This window comes from Ailuropoda melanoleuca, chromosome 11, assembly GCF_002007445.2.
Source record: "Ailuropoda melanoleuca isolate Jingjing chromosome 11, ASM200744v2, whole genome shotgun sequence".
NCBI lineage: Eukaryota > Metazoa > Chordata > Mammalia > Carnivora > Ursidae > Ailuropoda > Ailuropoda melanoleuca.
The window spans coordinates 50,847,406-50,870,682 of record NC_048228.1 but is presented as its reverse complement, the minus strand read 5'-3'; the positions used below and the strand labels follow the sequence as shown (position 1 = coordinate 50,870,682).

Below are 23,277 nucleotides of genomic sequence, written 5' to 3'. Positions count from 1 at the left end.
GAACTCGAGAACCGAGGGGGAACAGCTCCCTCCTGTGGCCAGCACAGGGGTGACAGGGGTAACGAATTGAGGGACTGCCCAAAGGAGGGCAAATGTCTGGAAGAAGTACAGCTGCAGTATTCAACTGCTTCTTCCCACGTGAAGCTGTTCTCCTGTACTGTTACCCTGTAGAATTGGGCTATTTTTTAGAGGAAATCTGGCAACTTCCTTATATTCTATTTCTTCCCAATCAGCTAAGATGTGAGAAGTTGGCTAAAACAATGGTTAGAACGGGAGATTCTCTTATAGGTAGGATGACTAATTCATAGAGTTTGTCTTCCAAACTGAGTCAGTTTGGAGATGAAAGATGGTATTCACAAAACAGGACACGGGCACAGTAGGTGAAAACGACTGTCGCAGGCAAACAGGCATGGATGGTGGGCCCCCCTTCTCAAAGGGAATGAAGAACATGAGCTCCTCTCAGTGGTGGCTCTCTGCTTGTGTTTTAGGGTCTCTACTGTTTTACAAATGCTTGCGATTAATGAAAACACAAGCTCTAGATAAATGGTTGATAATGATAGTGAACAGCTCTTCTTTAGATATGGAAACTGAGAGAATAAAAACAACCGAATATCAAATATGAGTATCTGGGTTAAAGAGGAATTGTGTGATGAAAGATGAAATTTTATCTTCCTAATTACTCTTTTATTTAGACTAATCTTATTAATTCGGTTTGCTAGCCACACAGTGATTAATAACTGGGAGTTGAAGTAAAACCTGGGAGGTAGGCCCTTCAAGTACTGAGTGGTACGGGGAGACTGACTGGTTCCAAAGTATTTGTTAGAGCTAAGCCTGTAAAAAAAATGTAAGTGCTCTTATTTTTAACTTTTTTTTTTTTAAGAAACTTCCTTGAAGTATGCAAAACTTTTTTTCTACAAATGAATTAATTTGGGCAAACAATTTGAATTAAAATTATTTATAATTTTTTTCAGGTGTGGTGTTCAGTAATTCATCAGTTGCGTATAACACCCAGGGCTCATCACATCACGTGCCCTCTTTAAAAACTTACAGTTTTTTAACATACAGATATTTGGCATCCTCCTACTCCATCTTAAAAGCTGCTTTTAATTTGACATTACTTAGTTTCTTCATTTTCAAATAAATTATTAAAAAATTTGTAATTCAATCTGTGTATAATAGTGTGTGGAAGCAGAGCAGCGAAATCGAACCTTACCTTGTCTTCATACATCCTTTTGGCTTCTCTTAACTCAGAACGCAGCTGAGAAACGGTAGATTCCAGATCACTGAGTTGACGCATATACATTGAATTTTGGTTTCGTGCTTGTTCTCTAAGAAGAGTTTAAAAGGGGAATAAAAGCAAACAGCAGACTAAGAATAAGTGTGGTATCTCAGCATACTCCAGCATGTAGATACGGCCACCAGTTCTTTTGTATGGCATGACTAGGTCAAAAGTCTTTTATTTTCCAAAACTGCTTCTTAAAAGCTTCAGTTCAACCATGTTGTTAAGTGTTGAAACTAGATAGTGTATATTGGAGTTCATTTGTACTATTTTCTCTCTACTTTTGTATATGATTGAAATGTCCCTATAAGAAGTTTCAATACATAAAAGCTCAAATTATAAAATTATTTATATGTATACATATACATTTTATTTATACATAAACACACACATATATAATGTATGTGTTTTTGATCGATCCTATCAATTGTAATATGAACAATATTTAAAACATCCAAATCCAACAGGCCTAAATACTTGCGATAATACTTCTTTTTTTTCCCTAAGGGAGAACATGGGATGGGGGGTGGGGGTCGCGGCCCACAGGCCTCAGCTACACAGCACAGACTCACGTGCTTCACTCCTGTCCCCCCTGGCCAGCGAGGAGAGCCTTACAGGGAATATGTGTCCAACCCCTGGCATGCATATGGCACCGGCCTCCTGTCACACTGCTCTTGCTCGGTGCCGCCTGGAAGGATCCAGGAAGACTGAGCCCAACATGCCCATGCCCGGTCCTCTCAAAAAGACAACGAGCTTGTGGGCTGACAGGATGTGCTACTCCTAGTGACTGGGGCCTTCAGAAAGGCAGTCACAACATACTCGGTGCACCAAGTGGGGACGGAACCGTGGACAGAGGCGCCACAGTGACATCGTCTTAGGTCACCGGCAGAGAAACGCATGGGAAGCAGTAGTTGTTGTGTAAAGTACTGTTGCATAAAGAGGAGAAAAGCCTGAAGAAAGAACTTCCAGTTGCTCTCCTGTTTCCCACTCTCAAAGGAAATACCTCCTGCTCCCCTTCCACCCATCACAATGGCTGTGGGCTTGGCTGGCCTCCTAGGGTGGGCCTGAGTCACGCTGGAGCCCTGTCCTGCTGCCAACCTTGTCACCCTACCCCACCCCCCACCCCTGCAAGCTGTACAGGTGGAGGGGCGCAAATATATTGTCACGGCAATAATACTTCTTATATAGTCATATAATATTATCCTTAAGTAATCTTTTCCATTCATTTAAATGTTAGAGAAGTTTTACTTTCTTGTGGAATTTTAAAGCAGATTTTAAAAGGTTTTAGGACAGAACATTAATGAAAATAGTATCTCTAAAATGAAGATAAATGATACCAATTTCAGACCACGAGGGCACACATACTGAATGATTTCCAGTTGACTCTGGATGCTACTGGCTTGACTTCGAGCACTGCTAGCTTTCTCGGTAAGTCCCGTTATTTCGATTTCATGTTCACTTATTAACTGCTCAATCCTATAAAAAGAATGTGGTGTTTGTTATTTGATACATAAGATTTTGCCTGACTATGAGTTATTCCAAAAATTAATGATTTTCAATACTCTCAAATTTAGTATTATGCTTTGACTTTGAATATGCTGCTCATTTTAGGTTTTGGAATTCAGATTTTTAAAAAAAATTTTACAATGGTAATAAGTTACAAATACTATATATTATATGACACACATAGGGAAGTTTCCTATAAGCCAAACATATTACAAACACAACAACAGGTTTTTAAATATGCACACTAAATCATAAAGACCTTATATCATAAAGCTTTACATTAAGCTCAGGTCAGGTTTTGCCAACAAATGAGTGACAAAGACTCTCTCCTTTACCAAACTTTGGTCAGGCCCCTCTGAATCCTCTTGTAGGCCTTGACCTTGGCACCCATCAACCCCTCCCCCAGCTGCCCTGGCCTGCCCAGGCTTAGTAAGAATCTTGCTCAGTTTAGTGAGAATCCCCCCACCTTGAAGTCTCCGCTGCCCCACTCACCCGCTCCTTGACTGTAAATCACTACTTTCTTGGTTGTACTGGGAGAGCTGAGTCTCATCCCTCTCCCCTAACACAGAACCCCTATTGCAAAAGCCTTGAATAAAGTCTTCCTGAACCTTTTAAACAAGAGTCAGAAATTTTTTCCCTTTCACATGAACTTGCCACAAACCAAAGAAGAAAACTTTTGTTTCAGAACATTTTCGATTTTGGAATTGCTGATGAGGGACTGTAAACCTATGGTTTGGTTCACTCTGACTTTCTACACTTCAGTCAGAAACGCACCTATCTTGATGTTGTTGAAGAAGCAACTCAATTTTATTCTGTGATTCGGACTTCAGTGCTTCAAGCTGATCCTCCACCTGGTCATGAAAAACGGATGCTGATTTAGGGACTGGTAAATTTGGTAAATCTACACCTTGGGAAAGCTGAGCTTGTCCAACTAAAGGACCACTTTATTGTTTTTAAAGATGTTATTTATTTATTTACTTGTCAGAGAGCGAGCCAGAGTGCATGCACAAGTGGCAGGGAGGGGCAGAGGGAGAAGCAGACTCCCCACCCAGCAGGGAGCTGCACAGGAACCCTGGGATCATGACCTGAGCCAAAGGCAGATGCTTAACCAACTGAGCCACCCAGGTGTCCCTCAAGGAACACTTTAGAAAGAAGCCGATAAAAGTAACACTGAAACCGAATACATTCTATCACTGTATTTTATTAGGCTGTTTACTTTGGTTGGTTATACTCTCATGAAGCCATACAGGTAAATCAAGCTAGTTCCCTTAATGTACTGAGACGTCATTGTGGAAATAACTCTTATTTTAGAGAACAAAAATGAGAACTTGGCTTACTTTTAAGAACTTAAAAAATGATACATCTAATACTATTCTCTTAATGGATTTTAATGTAAAATTGAATAGTGTTCTCACCACTTACTGGAAATATCCTCCCTTTAAGATAAGAAATCTCTGTGTCTAATTCTCTTAGGATTTTACTAATAGCCGAGCCCATTTTGCGGAAGTGGAGAGTAGACACGCTGTCGTGTTCGTATATTTTCTTGCCTGAGGCTTCTTCAAAGTCAACTAGGATTGACCGGATTTCCTGAAGCACTCCCTCATGGCCAAGCATCATCTTTCTCAGCTGCTCTATTTGTGCACTGCTGTCTTTCAGCATGTCCTCCTTAAGGCATTTGGCAGCTTCAAGTTCATGAACTGTATTTTGAAGCTGATTTCTTAAATCCTCCTGGGACTGACTCTCCCTTCGTCTATGAAATAAATGAAAGGGAAGAAATAATATTGATAAAATTCATATTCACACAAGTAGTTTTATACTACAAAGAGTAAAACTTTAAAATAATTTAGGTAAGGATGCCCAACCTGATGTCAGTCATGGCATCTCTCTCCATTTGCATTTCTTGAAGTTTTGTTTGCAAATCGATGACTGACTGCCTTAAGTAAAACTTTTGTTTCTCATGCAATTCATTGCTCTGAAAAAAAAAAAAAAAGAGCCATGCGAATCAGCCTTTACCAGAGGAACATATTTCCTTAAATTATTAGGAAGTTCCTAATAATTTCCCAAAATCCATATATTATTAATTAATTTTTATGTGTACTTCCTTCTCGTTTTACCATAATTCAGGGCCTAATTAATCATTTCTCACCTAGATTACTGAACTTTCTTAACTAGTCTCACTGTCTCAAGCTTGGCCCCTTACAAATCTGTTCTTTACTTAATAACCAAAACACTATTTCTAAAACAAATCAGACTTCTACCTCAAGATAGAGATAGAAATAAGTTTTATTTTTGAAAACAGGAAAATTGGTTACAATTCTGTATACAGAAAAGTCAATTCCCACTTCCAACCCACTTAAAAACTTGACAGCAGACAACCATCACCTAAGTCAAGATGTTCTACTACAAACAAATTCACTAAGATCTCTAAAATCAGGCACTGAAAGACCTCCCAGCATATCAGTTGAAACCACGTAATCATCCCAAAGCAAAGCCATCAAGTTCTGCCTATTGACAGAGAGCTTGCCATCAGCTTTTTTATTGTTCGTCCTTGAGTATGAACAAAAACCAACCAACAAACCAACCAACACCACTGGACACCTGAAGGAAGATTATAAAATTAAAAACTGAGACCAAGATTAAACAAAGAAGCAAACACCAGAAAAAAGGATCCAAAGAAACAAAGTAATGCAGCAATAGAAGAAAACTTCTGAAAACTTGTATTTGCAGAGAAATTTGAGAGACATCACAGCTGTAAAGAAAGAACGAAATACTATGCCAAAGAAGTGATCAAGTGAGAAGAGTTCTTGGAAATTAAAAATACGCTTGCACACTAAAAAGCTGCAATAGAAATGTCAGAAGTCAAGAAATGTCCCCCCAAAGTAGTATAAGTAGGTAAACTTTTGAAAGAAAAGGTAAGAGATTTAGAGGTATAACCTGGGAGATAACATTTGACTAATAAGAGCCGCAGAAAAAACTGAGAAAAACAGAGGAAATGAAACTATCAAAGAAAAAACAACTGAATTCCTCAAAGCTGAAAAGTACAAATCTGCAGACCAAAAGGATCCACTGAATTCCTAGCACAATGAATGAAGAAACTAAAATCCATACCTAAGCACATTATGGTGGAATTTCAGAGACAGAAGACTCTAAAGCTTTCAAAGACAAACCTCAATTAAGTAAAAGCGTATCATCCACAAAGGAGCAAGTATCAGACAGACATCTACTTCTCAGTAGCAATATGAAATGCAAGGACACGATATTTTCAAAGGGCTGAGAAAAAATGACGTTCAACTTTACCGCTAAAGTCATTCTCAGAATGCAAAGATCCACGACATGTATGCGCATATACCCTTTAAGTTTCTAAAGATGTGCGTTGACTAAATGAAGAAGTAGATCAAGAAAAAGGAAGACAGAAAACAGTGAATCCTGGAAATCCTGGATCCAATCAAGAAAGCAATAATAAGGAGAAAACAGCTATACACAGACCTAAGAAAACTCACCTAGACTGGAAAATAGGACAGAAGACTCCTAAAGAGTCCTGGATCAAAGGAGGATTTGAGAGAAAACCTGCATGATGGTTCTTAAAAAAAAAAAAAAAAAAAAAAAAGAGCATACGATAAAGGCACACAGCATTAGGAAAAAGAAAGGCAATTAATAACCATCAGAAAAGGGGCACCTGGGTGGCTCAGTCGGTTAAGCGTCTGCCTTCAGCTCAGGTCGTGATCCTGGGGCCTGGGATGGAGTCCTGCATCAGGCTCCCTTCAACAGAGAAGCTCCCTCCTGCTTCTCCCTCTCCCTCTACCCTTCCCCAACCCTGCTCATGCTCTCTCTCTCTCTCGTTCACTGTCTCTCAAATAAAAAAAAATCTTAAGAGAAAAAATAACCAGCAGAAAAAACACTACACAGGAAAGGAAGTGTAATAGGATACTAGCTGGCTCTGCAATTGACAATGCTTATATACTCAATTTAAGGTTAAGGCCCTTTATCTTTTCCTCTTATAGTCCAGGTGAATGACTATAGTACAATATGAACTCTGGATGGCAACAGTGGAAATGGAAACAGATCTAAGAAATATAAATGCAGTACACTGGATGGACATGGTGATAAAGTGACGCCAGGGAAGAGGTATCAAGAATAAATGAGGTTTGGGGGACCTGGATGGCTCAGTCAGGTTAGCATCTGACTCTTCATTTTGGCTCAGGTCATGATCTCAGGATTGTGAGGTCGACCCTCATGCTGGGCTGTGGGGCACAGAGCCTGCTTAAGATTCTCTCCCTCTCCCTCTCTCTCTAAAAAGAAAGAAAAGACAAGGAAAGAAAAGAAAGAAGAAAGAAAGACTAAATGAGGTTTTGCCTTGTACAGCTGTGTAAAGGTGGCACCACATATAGTTAGAAGGAACACTGGGAGAAGAGAAGGTTTGGGGGAAAGCTCAAGTTGAGCATTCATTGGCATATAAATGGCAATAGAAGCCATGGAAATCACTATGACTGTTTTCAGACGGCTTTGCTGGAACAAGAAACTGAAAACAAATAAGCTCAAGGAAAATCAGGAAAGTGTATTTCCATGAGACCTAGGCGAAAAGAGTGCTTCAGGAGGAAGAGGATAATCAATCACCTGTGTGGAATGTTGCTGGAAAATCAAGTAAGAAAAGGAATGTAAGCAGCAATTGGGTTTAGCATCACTGCTTACCCCTGCTGCAGCACAGATCTCCCTGTCACTATCATTTTCTAGTTCAATATCTCAGCCACAGACTATAAATGTGTACATAGAAAGGGCCACGTCTTTTCCATCTTTATATATCCAGCACCTAGCACATCTGTTACATAGGCGGTTCATGCTAAATATTACAAATATCCAAACAGCCCTGTTATTTATTGAGAGATTTAACACATATTTACCGGGAGCCAATCAAGTGTCAGATACTCTGCCAGAGGATGGGCAGGGAAAATGAGTGAAGACACTGTTTCTTTCCCTCCCTGGTATCTCTGTGCTCGCTCCATCCATCCATCCATCCATCCATCCATCCATCCATCCATCCACTCACCCAGCCCACCTACCCTCTTTATTAGTGAACTTATCGTAAGGTATTATCACCATTTGTTTATATACCAGATCCTCTTCAAGCCTATGAACCCCTTATGAGTCCTACCATATTTATCTCTGTATCCCTGCGCATAATACAATAGTACATGGTTTTCAGCACTTAATACAGTTCTAGTTTTTTCCCTAAATGTGCTTACACAGTCTGAATGAGGTAGAACAATGTGTTAATGAATATAGTAACATGAACTAGATACTACAGTAGACATGCGCACATAGGGCAACAGCAGCACAGAGGAGAATATACCTAATGCTGTTTAGAGAAAAGGATTCAGAGAAGCAAATGCTTGAGCCAAGTCTTGACGGATGATAAGAATTTGCCAGGCAGATAAGGTAAAGAAGAGGAAATGGCCTGGGCAAATCATGGAGCTCTAGAATAGCATGCTACACCCAGGGAAATGTAAATAGCTTAATATTGCTGGAATGGAGGGTACGTCTGGGGAACAGGTAAGAGATGAGGCTAAAATGTACAGAGAGGGGGTATACCATGAAAGGCTTTGTGTACAATGCTAAATTTCACTTTTAGATTATAGACTACTGGGACCCAGTTTACAACTGTAAATCTGGCTAAAGCTGGCTTCATTCCACATAAGGTCCACTTAAAAATTTTTAGCAAATATGAAAAAAAATTCAGCAAATAGCTTCTATATACTATTTAGCTATCATGTATACACACACACCTAAAAACCTATCCCTACAACTGCTTTGTACAGAAAAAGAAGGTATCGGGGCACCTGGGTGGCTTAGTTAAGCATCTGCCTTCAGCATGGGTCATGGTCTGGGGGTCCTGGGGTCGACTCCCATGTTGGGCTCCCTGCTCAGCGAGGAGTCTGCTTCTCCCTCTGCCCCTCCCCCCATGTGTGCATGCACTCTCTCTCCCTCTCTCTTTCTCGCTTTCTCTCTCAAATAAAGAAATAATCCTAAAAAAATTAAAATAAAAAGAAAAACAAGGTGTCAAGATAGCAGGACAGCAGGCCCAAAACAATTATTATAATTACAAATAAACATCATTAATTACAACATTTTGAGCTATTCAAGTTTAATTAAAATTAGCCATGAAACCAAGACATTCTGACTATTAACAAAAGAAAAATAGGTATATAAACTTCATGTGCCCAATTTTTAATACTGAAATAGAAGGCATAAGCCAAATTTACAAGTTTAGCCAATAAATCCATCATTAAGTGTTTCTTTTAGTAAGTATAGGTTCTGTTCCAAGGCAATGTGCCTCACTGTCATCCCCAAATGGCATAAAGTACTAGAAGAAAAGAATGCAACTCACTTCATTTAGTCTTCTCTGCAGATCTTTGACTTGATGTGAATATTCTTCCAAAACACGTTCAATGTGTTCCTTTCCAGGGTATGGGATGACTTTTCTAGGAGAATCAAGTTCCACTTCATATTTGGGGAAAAAAGGAATTTGTGTCAATGTCCCAGCTGAAGATGTGTTTTCAATTATTGTACCACGAATAGATGACACAAAAAATGGACTTGAAGAACCTAAATATTAAAGAATTAATCAATCAACTTACTAATAAAATAATATTGTGGTAAACATTATCCTAGGTGATTTCCTTATTGACCCCTGAAGATGTTCAAGGTCTCAGGGGGAAAATAGACAAGTAAAAGATTGGTAAGAGCTCTGAGAGACAAGAGCACTAGGTAGAAAGGAGATTAGGGAGGAGGAGGGAGTTTTACTTGATAGTGATCTAGTGATACCTGAGCTGAATGGTCCCTGAAGTATACTGAAGAGAAGAGGAAGGGCACTGCAGGCAGTGGGAGCACCATATTTATTGGTGAGGAGGCTTGAGACAGCTCAGCATATTCCAGGAGACAGGGAAGTAGCAGCCAGATACGAGAATGAAGATACAGGCCAGATCACGAAGGACCTTGCGGTCATGTCAAGGAGCTTGAATTTCATCTTGAAAGCTTCGGGAAGTCATTAATGGATTTGAGAGTAAGAGAGTAGTTAACTAGGTTTGTGGTTTGAAAAGGCTGTCTGGCTTCAGTGTGGAGAATGCACTGGATGGGGATAAAACTGAAGTAGAGAATGGAGTCGGAGAAGGCTTTCAACAGTGCAGGCAAGAAACGGCAAGCGTCTACCTAAAGCAGAGACAGTTTTGACCACAAGGGTGTGGATTTGAGAAATTCATGTGGTAAGTAAAAGACAGGGAGGTACCAAAGATCTCTCCTGGGTTGAGCTTCAACATCCAAATAACGCTGCTTGATTTGTGAGTTCAGGAGTTATGTGTTGCTTCAAAGATAAGGACTTGAGAATCATCAGCATTTGAATTCTAGTGAATCCCTGAAGTCAATGGGATCATCCAAAGGCAATGTATAAAGTGAAAAAAGAGGATCAAGAAGAGTACTCTGAGGAAATACCAACAGTTAAAGGGAAGACAAGGAAGTAAAAGGAAGATTCACAGAAGAACCACAAAGATATTAGAGAATTACATTCAAGAAACACCACTGGTTTGGACTGAGCGACAGAGACTGTGTGAGATGAAAAGAGGCCCCCCCCATAAGCAGGCTGAGAAACCCCTCAGCTGAAAACATATGCTATCTTTCATATAAAGGAAGGAGGCTTCATGGGGCCCATGGGTGGCTGTCGGTTAAGTGTCTGCCTTCAGCTCAGGTCAAGATCCCGGAATCCTGGGATCTGGATGGAGCCCCACATCTGGCTCCCTGCTCAGTGGGGAGCCTGCTTCTCCCCATCTTTCTCCTTCCGCCTTCCCCCCCCCATACTTGGGCACTCTCTCTCTCTGTCTCTTTCAATTAAATAGATAAAATCTTAGAAAAAAAAAATAAGAAGGAGAAGAAGGAGGTTTCAAAGTTAGACCCAAGAGCCCAGAGAATGGCACCAAGAACCATAGAGAATTATTCCCAGGCCTGAGTCCTAATCAGGGAATGGTCAACCTGTGCTCAGCTAGATTTCGGAATCGTGATGGACCATGTGTCTCCTGTACTCCCCGTCTGGAATGGTAGTTTTGATAGATGTGGGCCTGCCACTGTAAGTTGGTGGTCACAGGTCTTCAGATGAAGAGGAACTCGCTCAGGGAGCTGTACTTAAGGACTTAAAACTGAGGCGCTTTATCTGCACCTGAATCTAATTTCAATCAAGAGATTCTGGACTTTGAATGGATGGACGCTGTAATGGGATGAGAGTGTTAGGGGCCTTCTTGGGAGAGACTGAATGTACTTTGCATGTGAGAGAAATGTAAATAATTTGCGACCACAGGGCAAAGCGTGGTGCTTTGAAAATATGTCCATAAATTCTTTGATAGTCCTCCCTTTAATAGGTAGAGGTTAATTTCCCTCCTCTTTGTAAGAAAGGGGAAATAAAAGTGTATGTGTTACGCATGTGCACATGTATGTCGGGGGGAGGGGTAGCAATTGCTTACTTTTGCAAAAAGAAACACTGGAAGAATAAAACAGAAACTCATGAAAACGGTTATCTATAGGGGTACAGGGATGGGTAGAAATAGAGTGGAAGGGAGCAGGACGGCAGCAAAACTCTACCGAATATGCCTTTTCATTAAGTTTTTACTTTCGAGCCATGTACATGCTCTACATATTCAAAAAATAAAATGAAGCTGAATACTAACAGAAATAAGCCTACGTGTATAGTAAACTTGTAACATAATGTCACAGAGAAAACAGTCCCTTCAAGTAACTAGAACATAGTGTTCTGCCTGTGTGGTTTTCGGGAGCCTCACTTAGCCAGGAAGTTGTTCACGGTGGTAGCACAGTTACAGCTCTGAGACTCTTTTGTATGGACTGCGGAAGAGAGAAAATGAATAAATATGCTGAAGGTTTTAGAAACGAGAATTTGACTGTAGGGGAGATGCAGATATGGAGTGGGAGAAGATGAGGAAGCACTCCATGGTACTGGATTTGAATTTGAGTTATCCATGTGAGTCTATGGTAAAAAACTTATCCACTGAATGCTCCCAGACAAAAATGATACTTCAGTAGCGATATGCATGTGACATTTTGGATTCTATATATTATTCCTTACTGAAAAGAAGCAGGGTTCCTTAGAGAAATGGCTCATTCCAGGCCTGGGGGAACAGGCCAAATACAATGTAAGCCTGGAACATTTTGATGTGCCAGAAAGCAATGAAGTGGGTCATGTTTTAAAAAGACAGGAACCAGCTTAAAAACACAGGCCAAACATGATACAATTGAGCATCAAAAACAATAGTGGTAGCAATGCATTATAGCAGTTTGAACTAAAGAACAATCTATGTATGGATCTATAGCGATAATAATGAAAGCCTTTCTTTCCTGAGAAATGTCAACTAATATCTATGGTAAAATTAGAAAATCAACAATATAATCATTGTTTGAACAAGGATCTCCAATTGATACTAAGACTATTGGATAAAAAACTGTTTAGTACTAGGATATTCACAAACTCTTGCCAAATGAGTTTGACCTGAATCTAAACATGAGAAACACCAGAAAAATCTAGAATGTCGGATATTCTATAATACAACTACTCTGGACTTTGCCCACGCCATGAGAAACTACAACAAAGGAGCAAGGATGAAGAGAACCACCACTAAATACAATTAAAGGTCTCTGATTATGTTTAAAAAAAAAAAAACTAAGGAAGGTTTTTTATGGGGAATTTTTATGGGGACAACTGGGTAAATTTTAATATGAATACAAATAAGATGACACACATTGATAGTGATTTTCTTAGAGACAATAATGTGATGTAGGAAATCATCCTCATCTCAGGAGATAGCATGTTCAGATTTTGAGGCAAGAATCATGATGCCTTCAACTTCAGATAAATGAAATATAGATTGTATAGAGATAAAGCAAATATGATAAAAATGTTGACATCTGCTGCACCAAGTCTAAGGTATTCAATGTACTATTCTTTTAATAGCTTAAAAAAATTTCAAAACAAAATGTTGAGGGGTAAGAGATCACTGAACTCAGTGAGAAAGGGAAAATTTAGTCACATTGGCCAGAGCACTTCATTGGAGTACTGGGTTCAAAAGCCAGAAGGCAGTAGTTCGCAGAATGAATGGATGGACATTAGATGCCCTTAGGAAATTAGGAAATGATGTTATCTAAGAGTAAGAAAGAAGTGGTAGGGTATGGGACCTAAGAAAGGCATAATTTTGAATAAAGTAGTGTGGGGAAATTGGAGAGAGAACTGCCTAAGATCATAAGGGAGTCTCTTCTTTTTTTTTTTTTTTGAAGATTTTATTTATTTATTTGACAGAGAGAGACAGCCAGCGAGAGAAGGAACACAGCAGGGGGAGTGGGAGAGGAAGAAGCAGGCTCCTGGTGGAGCAGGGAGCCCGATGTGGGGCTCAATCCCAGGACCCCGGGAACACACCCTGCCGTCTGCCAAAGGCAGACGCTTAATGACTGAGCCACCCAGGTGCCCCCAGAAGGGAGTCTCTTCTAGCGGTATCAAGGATACAGATGAGATGGGAGACTATGACTGTGAAGTGGCAAACTGATGGAAAATCCACAATTTGTCTATTTTCTCTAGCAGAATCTTCCAGAAGCCCAGTACAAAAATGGAGAAGGCGGTCAGACTGATAAAGATGGGGGTTTTCCTTTAAGAGTGCAACAGAAGAATAAGAGAAAAAGGAAGTTGAAGAGATTGGCAAGTGGTTGGGTGAAAAAATGAATGATACAAAAAAGAAAGTGAGGGTAAGAAGACGTTTTAATTTAGGAGAAAACAGCAGATCTAGAACAGTTGTTCTCAACCCTTATTGGAAATCAGTATCACCTGGGGAACCTTAAAAAAAAAATCCAGTGGTACCTAAGCCCCCATCCAGACCTACTGAATCAGAATCTCTAGGTGTGGACCTAAGCCATATAAATGTTTAAAATCTCAAAAAGTGATTCTGACATGGAGCCACGGTTGAGAATCACTCCTTTCACGAGGCACAAGAATGGGTGCTCTAGGAATAAGGGAGTGAGAGGACTGGAAGACAAGGGGTTGGATTTCAGAAGTCTAATAGTTCTTGGTAATAAGATCCAAGTTAGAGAAGTGGGTGGATAGAGTCAAGGTCAAGATGAGAAGAACTAAACAGGCCAAGAAACTCTAAGATGGGTCATGCGTGAGGGCAATGATATCCTGGGATGATGATGCACCTGAGGAGGGAGAGACAACCCAGAGCTAAGTGCTGGTGCCCCGATGAGTACGATGAGTACGAGGGACAGAGTGCGCGGGGAGGTGGGTGAGTGGAGTGGGCAGGGGAGACGGATACAGGGTGGAGGGGACAAAGGCCTCTCAGGCTGGCGTAAGCATCCTAAAAAGCCTAAGTTTTCTCAAAGTAAGTGTGCTGAAATAAAGGTGCTTAAGCAGACCAGTAAAACAGACCTGTAATTGAGAATAAACTTTGGTGCATTCTTTTAGATTAGAGAGACAGGCAAGGAAAGCAGTCAGGGACCCCGCAGGCCACTCGCCTGACTGCCAGAAAGTCCACTCTCTAGCTCTCCCCTATTCTGCAGTGTGTTGCAGAGAACTGCTTTTCCCAGGCTCCCTTCCCACCTCATCTCCCGGGAGGTGACCACGGGAGGTGCTGGGAAGACCCAGAGGAGGGGAGAAGCTGTGGCACCACTCCCTCTCACCGGCCTCAGGGGGCTTCTGGCAGTGAGTGGTGGCTTCTGCTCCCTCCAGGCAGCCCTCTTGGAGGTGTGAGCTCTTGCTTTCCTGCCTCCCAGCCAACACCTCCTCTTCTCATTGTCCTTCTAGCCCAAGGCTGGTAGCAGCTTCCTGCAGCTGCCCCTCCCTGGGTTGCTTCTTGCCTCATGAGGCTTCTCTGCTCTTCCACACCTGCTCGTTGCCAATTCCCTGCACTGTCCCGCCGATTTATCCCACCTGTTACCCTTTCCTGCTGGCCATCCTTGGACTGAGATCGTTTCAGGCAGAGGGGAGGGGACCCAAACTAGGTCAGTAGAGATGGAGAAGGAAGAATGGACTCAAGAGCCACTGCCTATACCAGAAGGAGTATGCCTGACTGGATGGGGGTGGGGAGGGGAAAAGGAGTTAAAATGACACAGAAATCTGGCTTCGAGCAGACCTGGGAAGACAGGGCATTAGGGAAACATGGAACACGTTGTAGTACCTCAACATGGAAACAAATTTCGAACCAAAAAAGTAATGTAAACATTTGCTTAAAAATAGATATGCTATTTTTAAAAGTCTAAACAGTTTCTTCCTCAAAAAGTAGAATTTTAAGCAGTAAACATTATGACCTCTGTCTGTACCCTACAGTTAAAACCAAAACATACTAAAAAACAGCAGCCTGAATGAATATTATGAGGGCTTTTCCCATTTTGTTTGATAAAGAATACACACCGCCAGTGGATGTGACACCACTACTTGATAAAAGATCTTCATTATTAGATTCACCAGCTTTTTGTTCCATATTAAATATTGCTACCTCTTCTCAGAGATCTTGATATATGAGTGCTTTCCTGTTTAGTTCTTTAGTTCTTTATCTATAAAAGAGAGGGATTCAATCGTTATTAATAAGTTTTTGTGTGAAAAAAATTCATAAAAGAGGAACTGACTTTGTTCATATCGCGGATTTAGTAATAACTCTTCACTAGGAAAATATTTATACAGAAATATTGTATCATATAAAGTTAATGAGTGAAGAGAATCTTATTGTAAAAATTGTTGCTTTTAATGTCTAAGTAGCTTATTAAAGACAACCTGAAAATCAAAAACGAATAATTACAGTGATGATTAACACTCTGCTTCAGGGCGGAGTCTTTTCTTAGTCTCTCTCCTAAGGTTACACTGTCAAATAACTATAGAAAGTATCTTAGTAAAAAGTCACAAATTAGTTTAAAAAATCACAAATTAGCAAACTGGAAATCATTAATAAAAGTTGAAAAACATCTTTAATATCAAACAGTGCTCATAATTTTAGATTAGGCCAAGAGGACTTCTGGGTTTGGAGAACAATGGTGGTGGGCTGATTCCAAATCTCCCCCCATCCTCTGAAAACAGCTATAAAATCAACAAGGAGAACAACTGAATAAAAGCACATGGGCTCTATGCCTTCAGCATCCCTAGATGACAGAGAATACTACAACCCTCAATTATCTGTTAACAGAGGGAAAATGTTTTCCAAAACCGCTCCCACCGTCCACCTGCCAGCCATGTAGACATGCAGGTATGGAGAATGGGAGAGGAGAGGCTGGAAAACTGGAAAGGAGAAGAGGGGAGCAGAGGGCTGGAAGGAGCACAGACATAAGCACCCCAGAAAGTGAGTAGGAAAAGCCAAGATGTCAGGCTCAGGTTGCAACTAAGTAGTCCACAGCCCTGGCCACCTGGTAATGGCCTGAAAGTGAGGGGGACCAGAAGTAGCAGCCTCAGAGAAGCAGCGTTTCTGAAGAAGAAGTGATCTCCCCAGCAGACATGGCCACAAAGGGGAAGGAGGGAATAGGGACAATTCAGGCACCAGCAGAAACAAAAAGAAGCAAGATATGCCAACCCTCTTTCTACCCCTCCCACTCTTCCATGACCTCGATGACAGAAACTGCCAGGAAGAGGGCACTCTCAAACTAAGACTCCTGTCCATAAAATGAATAGGAATAGATAAAAGCAAACCACATCCATACAAAACTATTATAAAATATCAGAAAATGTGAATAAAATCTTTTCTGCTAATAAAAAGTATCCCCCTCCCACCGCACTGACAAACATGAAGCCGAAGAAAACTGTAACACAATACTGCAAACCGAACTAGATATTCTCAGTCAAGCATTTGAGCATATGAAAAATCATCCTTGAATCAGTAATGTAAAACCAAGAAACACGTAAAACAACCAAGCAAACAAATAGAAAGGAATGAAATGAGAGTTGGCTGAGGTCAGAAAAGAAAGAGAAAACAATATTCTATCAGAAAGGAAGCCCAAATTACAGAGGATGCAAGGGAAGACACACTGTAATGAAAACTTAATAAAGGCCCTGAAGAAAATCAGGAGAACGGAAGATGAAAACTGAAGAAAACAAGTGAAAAGGCTGAGAGAGGAAGTGAATGAGATGGGAGACAGGAGAAGGAGATTGGCCATCATTGGTGTCCCTGAAGGAAAAAAAGTCAAAACAGTGAAACGGAACTATTATTTAAAACTGTAACCCTGGGGCACCTGGGTGGCTCTGTCAGTTAAGTGTCTTCCTTTGGCTCAGGTCATGATCCCGCAGTCCTAGGATCAAGCCCCATGTTGGGCTCCCTGCTCAGCGGGGAGTCTGCTTCTCCCTCTCTATCTGCCTCTCTCCTCTGCTCTCTCAAATAAATAAATAAGATATTTTAAAAAACAAAACAAACAAAAAAAACACAACACCATAACCCAAGAAAGTTTCCTAGAAATAGAGGAAGCCCTGAATCTACCACACATTTTTCACACTAGGGAATAGTGACCAAGAATGATCAACTCTGAAACGTATCCTAATAAAACTATATTAAGAATTTAAAGATGAAAAAATCCTTAGGGCCTTCAAGCAAAAAGGATGAAAAAATTTACAAAAGCAAGAGGATCAGGTTGGCATATTATTCAAAAATACCATACAAAGCAAGGCAATAATAGAGCGGTATTTTAAAGAAACACAAGAAAGAAAGTATGAAACAAGGACAGACACTATATCCAGCCAAGATTTTCAAAACAGTCAAAGCCATAGAAAAATAGTTTTGAATGTGCTAGAACACTGTATACATGTGCCCCTTCTGAGGAATCTGAAAGTGGAGGGCAGGCTTCATCTAACCAGAAGATGACTGGTAAAAATGGCAAAGTGTGAACAACTTGTGAAAATCTTTTTTTTTGGTAGCCTTTAAATTTTCCAAAATAACACCTGGAAAAAAGATAAAGATGAACATTAAAAAAAAAAGGATGCCTGTGTGGCTCAGTCGGTTAAGCGTCTGCCTTTGGACCAGGTCATGATTCCAGGGCCCTGGGATCGAGTCCCACATTGGCTCCTTGCTCAGCCAGGAGCCTGCTTCTCCCTCTGCCTGCCACTCCCCCTGCTTTGTGCACTCTCTCTCTCTCTGACAAATAAATAAATAAAATCTTAAAAAAAAAATGACTGGGGAAAGTGTGCAAAAGGTCTGATGGTGAATGTTACCTATTCAGTTGTAAAGTTGATACTAAAACATGGGTAGAGCGATGGCATTGAAGAATAATATATAAATATTACATGTGTGAAAAAGGAGAACAAATGTAACTCGAAATGGGAAGATAAGCGACAAAAAAGGGGACAAGTAGAAGACCACTGGTTGTCAAAAAATATCTTTTAAAACTAACAGAAAGCAAACAGTTAAGTAAGAGGAAAAAGGGTCGGTCTATAGGTATACTATAAAAAGCCTTAATGTGAAGGTAACCACTAGAATAAAAATACAAACCTTCTTAAGTGACAAAAAAAAATTTTTTTTAGAGAAAGAGAGAGATCAGGGAGGAGGCACAGAGGGAGAGAGACAATCTTCAGCAGGCTCCAGTGGAGCCCAACACAGAGTTTGATCTCATAACCCTAAGTGCCACTGACGTGCCCTAAAAAAAATGTTTTTAAAGAAGAAACATCAAAAAAACACAGTAAATATAATATATAATAATTTTATCACCAGAAGATAATGTAAGAATAATGGGACAGAATTTAGACCAAACATAAAGTCATATCAATAAACTTGACAGAATTTGACTTGCTTATTCAAAGAAAAGGATTTTCAAATCGGGTCTTAAGAATTTCAACTCTGTCTCTATACAAGAGGGCACTTTAAGGCACTGATTCAAAAAGACTGCAAATAAAGTGATGGACAAAGATTTGCCAGGAGAATGAAAACAGTGAGAAAGCACCACTTAAAATCCTGGTACCAGACCAGGTAGTCTTCAAGGCAGAGTATTAAGACAAAGAGTGCTTAAAGTGAAAAGCCGCAATCTGCAAGAAAAGGACAACTGACTCCATGTACCATTCAACACAGCACCCACCTGAGATAAAACATACATTATAGGAAATGCAATAAGGACTAAAAACACAGCGAGGATGAGACTTTAATAGGCCGCTCAGTATGAGGTCACACTGACAAAAGTAAGTAAGGATATAAAAGATTTAGACGAAATCATCACTAAGGTAGACTTTTCAATATACATCAAACACAACACTTTGATAATAGAGAATATACCTTCCTCTCAAGCACACAGGGAAGGAACACTGACAAAAACCAACCACATTCTAGGGCACAAATAAAAGATCTGCAGGTTCCACAGGCACTGGGGTGGCTCATTTGGTTGAGCATGGTACTCGGTGTCGGTTCAGGTCATGATCTCAGGGTGATGAGATCGAGCCCCGCATCAGGCTCTGCACCCGGCGCAGTCTGCTTGGGATTCTCTCTCTCCTTCCGCTTCTGTCCCCACAACCCGTGTGCACGCTCTCTCCCTCTCTCTCAAATACATAAATAAATCTTAAAAAAAAAAAAAGGCCAGCAGTTTCAAAAAGTAAAAATGTTACAAACATTTTCTGGTCATAATGTCATAAAACTAGAAATGAAAAGTGAAACCCCAAAGCAAAAAGGCCTTTCTACCTAGAAATCCAAAGCTTCCTATTAAATAACTGTTGTGTGATAAAGGGACTATAAAGGGAAATTAAAGAATTTCAAAAAAATAATGACAATGAGCACACTACATGAACATCTGAGAGACAGTAAAGCAGTGAAAAAAAGAAAATTCCTGGCCTCAAACACCTATTTCAATAAAAATGAGAGAATGACGATAAGTGAACTAAATTTCTAACACAAAAAGAAAAAAAAGTAAAACAAAAGAAAACACATGGTAGGAAATAATAAAGATACAAACAGAAATTAATGAGGTAGAAAACAGAAAAACAATAAAAGCAATGAATCAGAATCCTGATTCTCTTTAAAAAAACACGGAGATACAGGCAAGGACCATCAAGGTGATGAAAAGGTCACATATGACATACCGCTTATCATTTATACAGTAATTCATGATTGTAAGCAGAGTGGTAAACATTTTTTTTAAATCCCGTGAACTAAAGAGAATTTTTATTAAACAGAATTCCTTTTTATTTCACTCACAGTTTCTCCCTTTTGATTACTGGGATGCCATTTGTCAAAACTACAGTTAGATAAATTCTACCTTAATGTATTTCATACTATCATTTTTAAGAAATAAGTAGTAGGTAGGGCGACATTCCATAAAGAATTAGAACAAATGGAATGTTAGTCAAGATTGCTAGGCAATTCAAATGTTCTAAATAGAAGAGAGCGCTATGGGGGCGCCTGGGTGGTTAAGCGTCTGCCTTCGGCTCAGGGCGTGATCCCGGCATTATGGGATCGAGCCCCACATCAGGCTCCTCTGCTGTGAGCCTGCTTCTTCCTCTCCCACTCCCCCTGTCTGTGTTCTCTCTCTCGCTGGCTGTCTCTGTTGAATAAATAAATAAAATCTTTAAAAAAAAAAAAAGAGTGCTATGGTGTGTGTGTGTGTGGGGAAGCTCTCATTTAAACAAGTTTTATCACGAATGTTTGCTGTATAATATAACTTGCACACTAAAATGGTGCATTTGGGGATTCTTCAAGATGATGAAAAACACTTACAAAATTCAAATTACTGAGTAATGTTAATATTATAAAATACAGATAGATCAAAAACATGAAGGAATGAGCAGGGCAGGGAGAATCACAGCCCAGTGTTGGGAAGTTACACACTGATCCATCTGCTAGATACCAGTTTCTGGTATTAAGCAGGAAACAGAACCTAGGAGTAAGGTAAGCAGAACTGAAACTAAAAGTTAGAGAAGAATAAGAGAAGAAAGGAAAAGGTGTGACTTTAGAATAACCTGATATAAAAAAACCAAGTAGAGGGGCACCTGGGTGGCTCAGTCAGTTAAGCATCTGACTCTTGGTTTCGGCTCAGGTCATGATCTCATGGGTCGTGGGATCAGTGAGCTCTGCACTCAGTGGGGAGACTGCTCGAAGATTCTCTCCCTCTGTCCCTTCCCCCACTCACTCTCTCTCTCTAAAATGAATACATAAATCTAAAAAAAAAAAACAAAACCCGTTTGTTTATTTTGGATAAGATGAAGAATGTAATAAACTCATTAATTCAGTATCCCATGATAGGTAGTAGGCCATTGAAGAATGGCAGCCTTTCAGAGGGAAATATTTTCTTAGTTTAAAAAAAGAAAAGAAAATTAATAGTTTAAAGAAGACAGCCTAGGAATACTTACTTAAACAAGAAGTTTTAAACATTTATTTTTAAAGACGTTTAGTACTTCTGCTTGCCAATGCTTCTGGTTAATGAAATCTGTTTTTAAAAAGTATTTGTAATTCACATTTTTACAATTTTAGACCGGATATATCCTCAGTTTGGCCAAATCACTCAGTGTTTCTCTACTTTCATGACACTAAGAATTGAAACACTATTCCTATTTTTGAGCATAAAGCTTACTAAATTACTAAGGATTTCTGGCAAAAGAAAGGTTTTTTTGTCACAATTAGACATTAAATTGTTAAAATGCTGCATTTTGTTGATTTGTCGATCATAACATCGACTTCCATGCGTGGTTAAATCTCTGAGTAAAGTACAAAGCTGAGGTCTTGGCCTCTTCTGGTATGCCCAACACTTACTGTGAATGATTCTGCTGGATTCAAAATTATGAATAGAATCACACTGAAAAGGGCCTTGAATTTCTGGCAAGTAACAGGTAGATAAAAATTCTACTCTGGTTATTTGATTGGAGTGTTGCAGAAAAGGCTTTAGAAACCGCGGACCACAAAAAGACTTTTGTGGAGGATTCCTAGATTCCTCAGCTAATGACTCAAGCCCCCAGGCTGCTGAACCGTCCCACTTTCCACACAAGCCTGAGACTGGGGGCTTTATAAAATGGGTCCATACTGTCAAACGGTGAGTCTGAAGATATGTTCTCCTTAGGAATTGCTAAGGCACCCCCAGACTGACCTGAATACAGCATACGTAGGCTGGTGCAATCTCAGACATGCAATGAGGAGAATAGTTAATGCTGAACACTGCCTTCCTGCCCGAGTTACTGTTAAGTGCTCATTAACTTCACATGGCTCTTAATGTCTGCTCTCTTAAGCAGTCTTTCTCTCTAGATGTTGTTCCTTGACTATCAGGGTTCAAATCCTAGCTCTGTGATCTACTGGCTTTGTGACTGTGAGAACAGTATTTAACCTATAAGACTATAAGATGAAGATAAAGAGTGTGAGCCTCAAAGGAACAGGAAAAGAGAACTCGGGCAGCCTGACTATACAGTACTTGCCTCGATCCGCACGCACAGAGTATCATATAACAGGATAGTATGACGTGAACAACAATGCTGTCTTTACAATTTAGCCAGTGTATACTAACTCACTTTCCCATAATAAATGGCTATATTTTTCTATTCATCTAGAAAGAAGCTATTAGGTTTCATATAGGCCCACTAACATTAAAGAAAGTGGGTTTAAACTGCATTAAGTAAACACAGGTACTATTATCATCTAATCCACAAGTAAGCTATTTAAGATATACTTCACCAGTCCCTAATACTGTCTTGTACAGAGGCAGTGTGAAAAGAGGACAGGATTTAAAATTGGGAAACTTAATTCTGTCATTGGTTACTGTGAGAGCAGAGGCAAATCTCCTCATATCTCTAAGCCTCAATTTCCACCATTACTAAATGAGAATGCAGTTGTGTTTTCCAGACTTTTTTTAAGCAGTGGACGCCTTTTTTTAAATTGTCGGAGCCCCCACTACATACCCTCCTCTCTGCCCCAGAGACACCTTTATGGAATGCAGATGCTCTGCCGAACAGAGTTTGAAAACCACAAAGAGCAAGTCCTTGTAGCTTTATGATCTTAGATAATCCAGCCAAGGCTTTCATCAAGCTCAAGGCTTCAGGCTCTAAAATAAATTAGATATAGGCATAGATATAATAAATTAGTATATCAGTTGTATATGTTCACAATTCTTAAATATAATTCAAAGTAAAACAAGAGATACCTTAATATATGGATATTCTTATTTTCACTTATCCTATTAACACCTGCAAAAGAAAATATTTCAAAATCCATGCATTACCATATAACCATGCTTCATTATCTAAAATGTATTATTTCTTAAAGTTCAATTCACAAGTTCATTTTCCTCACCTAAGATCCTGACAATACCTAACACACACACACACACATATAACAACCACCACCACAAAAACTTTTTTTTTTTTAAAGATTTTATTTATTTATTGGACAGAGATAGAGACAGCCAGCGAGAGAGGGAACACAAGCAGGGAGTGGGAGAGGAAGAAGCAGGCTCATAGCAGAGGAGCCTGATGTGGGGCTCGATCCCATAACGCCAGGATCACGCCCTGAGCCGAAGGCAGACGCTTAACCGCT

The 23,277-nt window shown here is 39.9% G+C and overlaps 1 protein-coding gene across 11 annotated transcripts in view; it reads right to left on the bottom strand.

The window, feature by feature from the left end:
* CCDC158 (coiled-coil domain containing 158) overlaps window positions 1–23,277 on the bottom strand; it is an 86,775-nt gene that overhangs the window by 57,843 nt on the left and 5,655 nt on the right. For 5 of the 11 annotated variants that reach the window (XM_034671658.1, XM_034671666.1, XM_034671661.1 and 2 more), the window contains exons 2-9: window positions 22,886–22,928; window positions 15,225–15,367; window positions 9,168–9,385; window positions 4,648–4,757; window positions 4,208–4,535; window positions 3,560–3,636; window positions 2,645–2,755; window positions 1,214–1,328 (exon numbers count right to left, since the gene is read on the bottom strand). In XM_034671658.1, the coding sequence (XP_034527549.1) occupies window positions 1,214–1,328; window positions 2,645–2,755; window positions 3,560–3,636; window positions 4,208–4,535; window positions 4,648–4,757; window positions 9,168–9,385; window positions 15,225–15,294 (1,029 nt within the window). In that variant the 5' untranslated portion in view covers window positions 15,295–15,367; window positions 22,886–22,928. The remainder of the gene's footprint in view (window positions 1–1,213; window positions 1,329–2,644; window positions 2,756–3,559; window positions 3,637–4,207; window positions 4,536–4,647; window positions 4,758–9,167; window positions 9,386–15,224; window positions 15,368–22,885; window positions 22,929–23,277) is intronic. The other 6 variants (XM_034671659.1, XM_019805415.2, XM_034671662.1 and 3 more) reach the window with 5 other exon arrangements.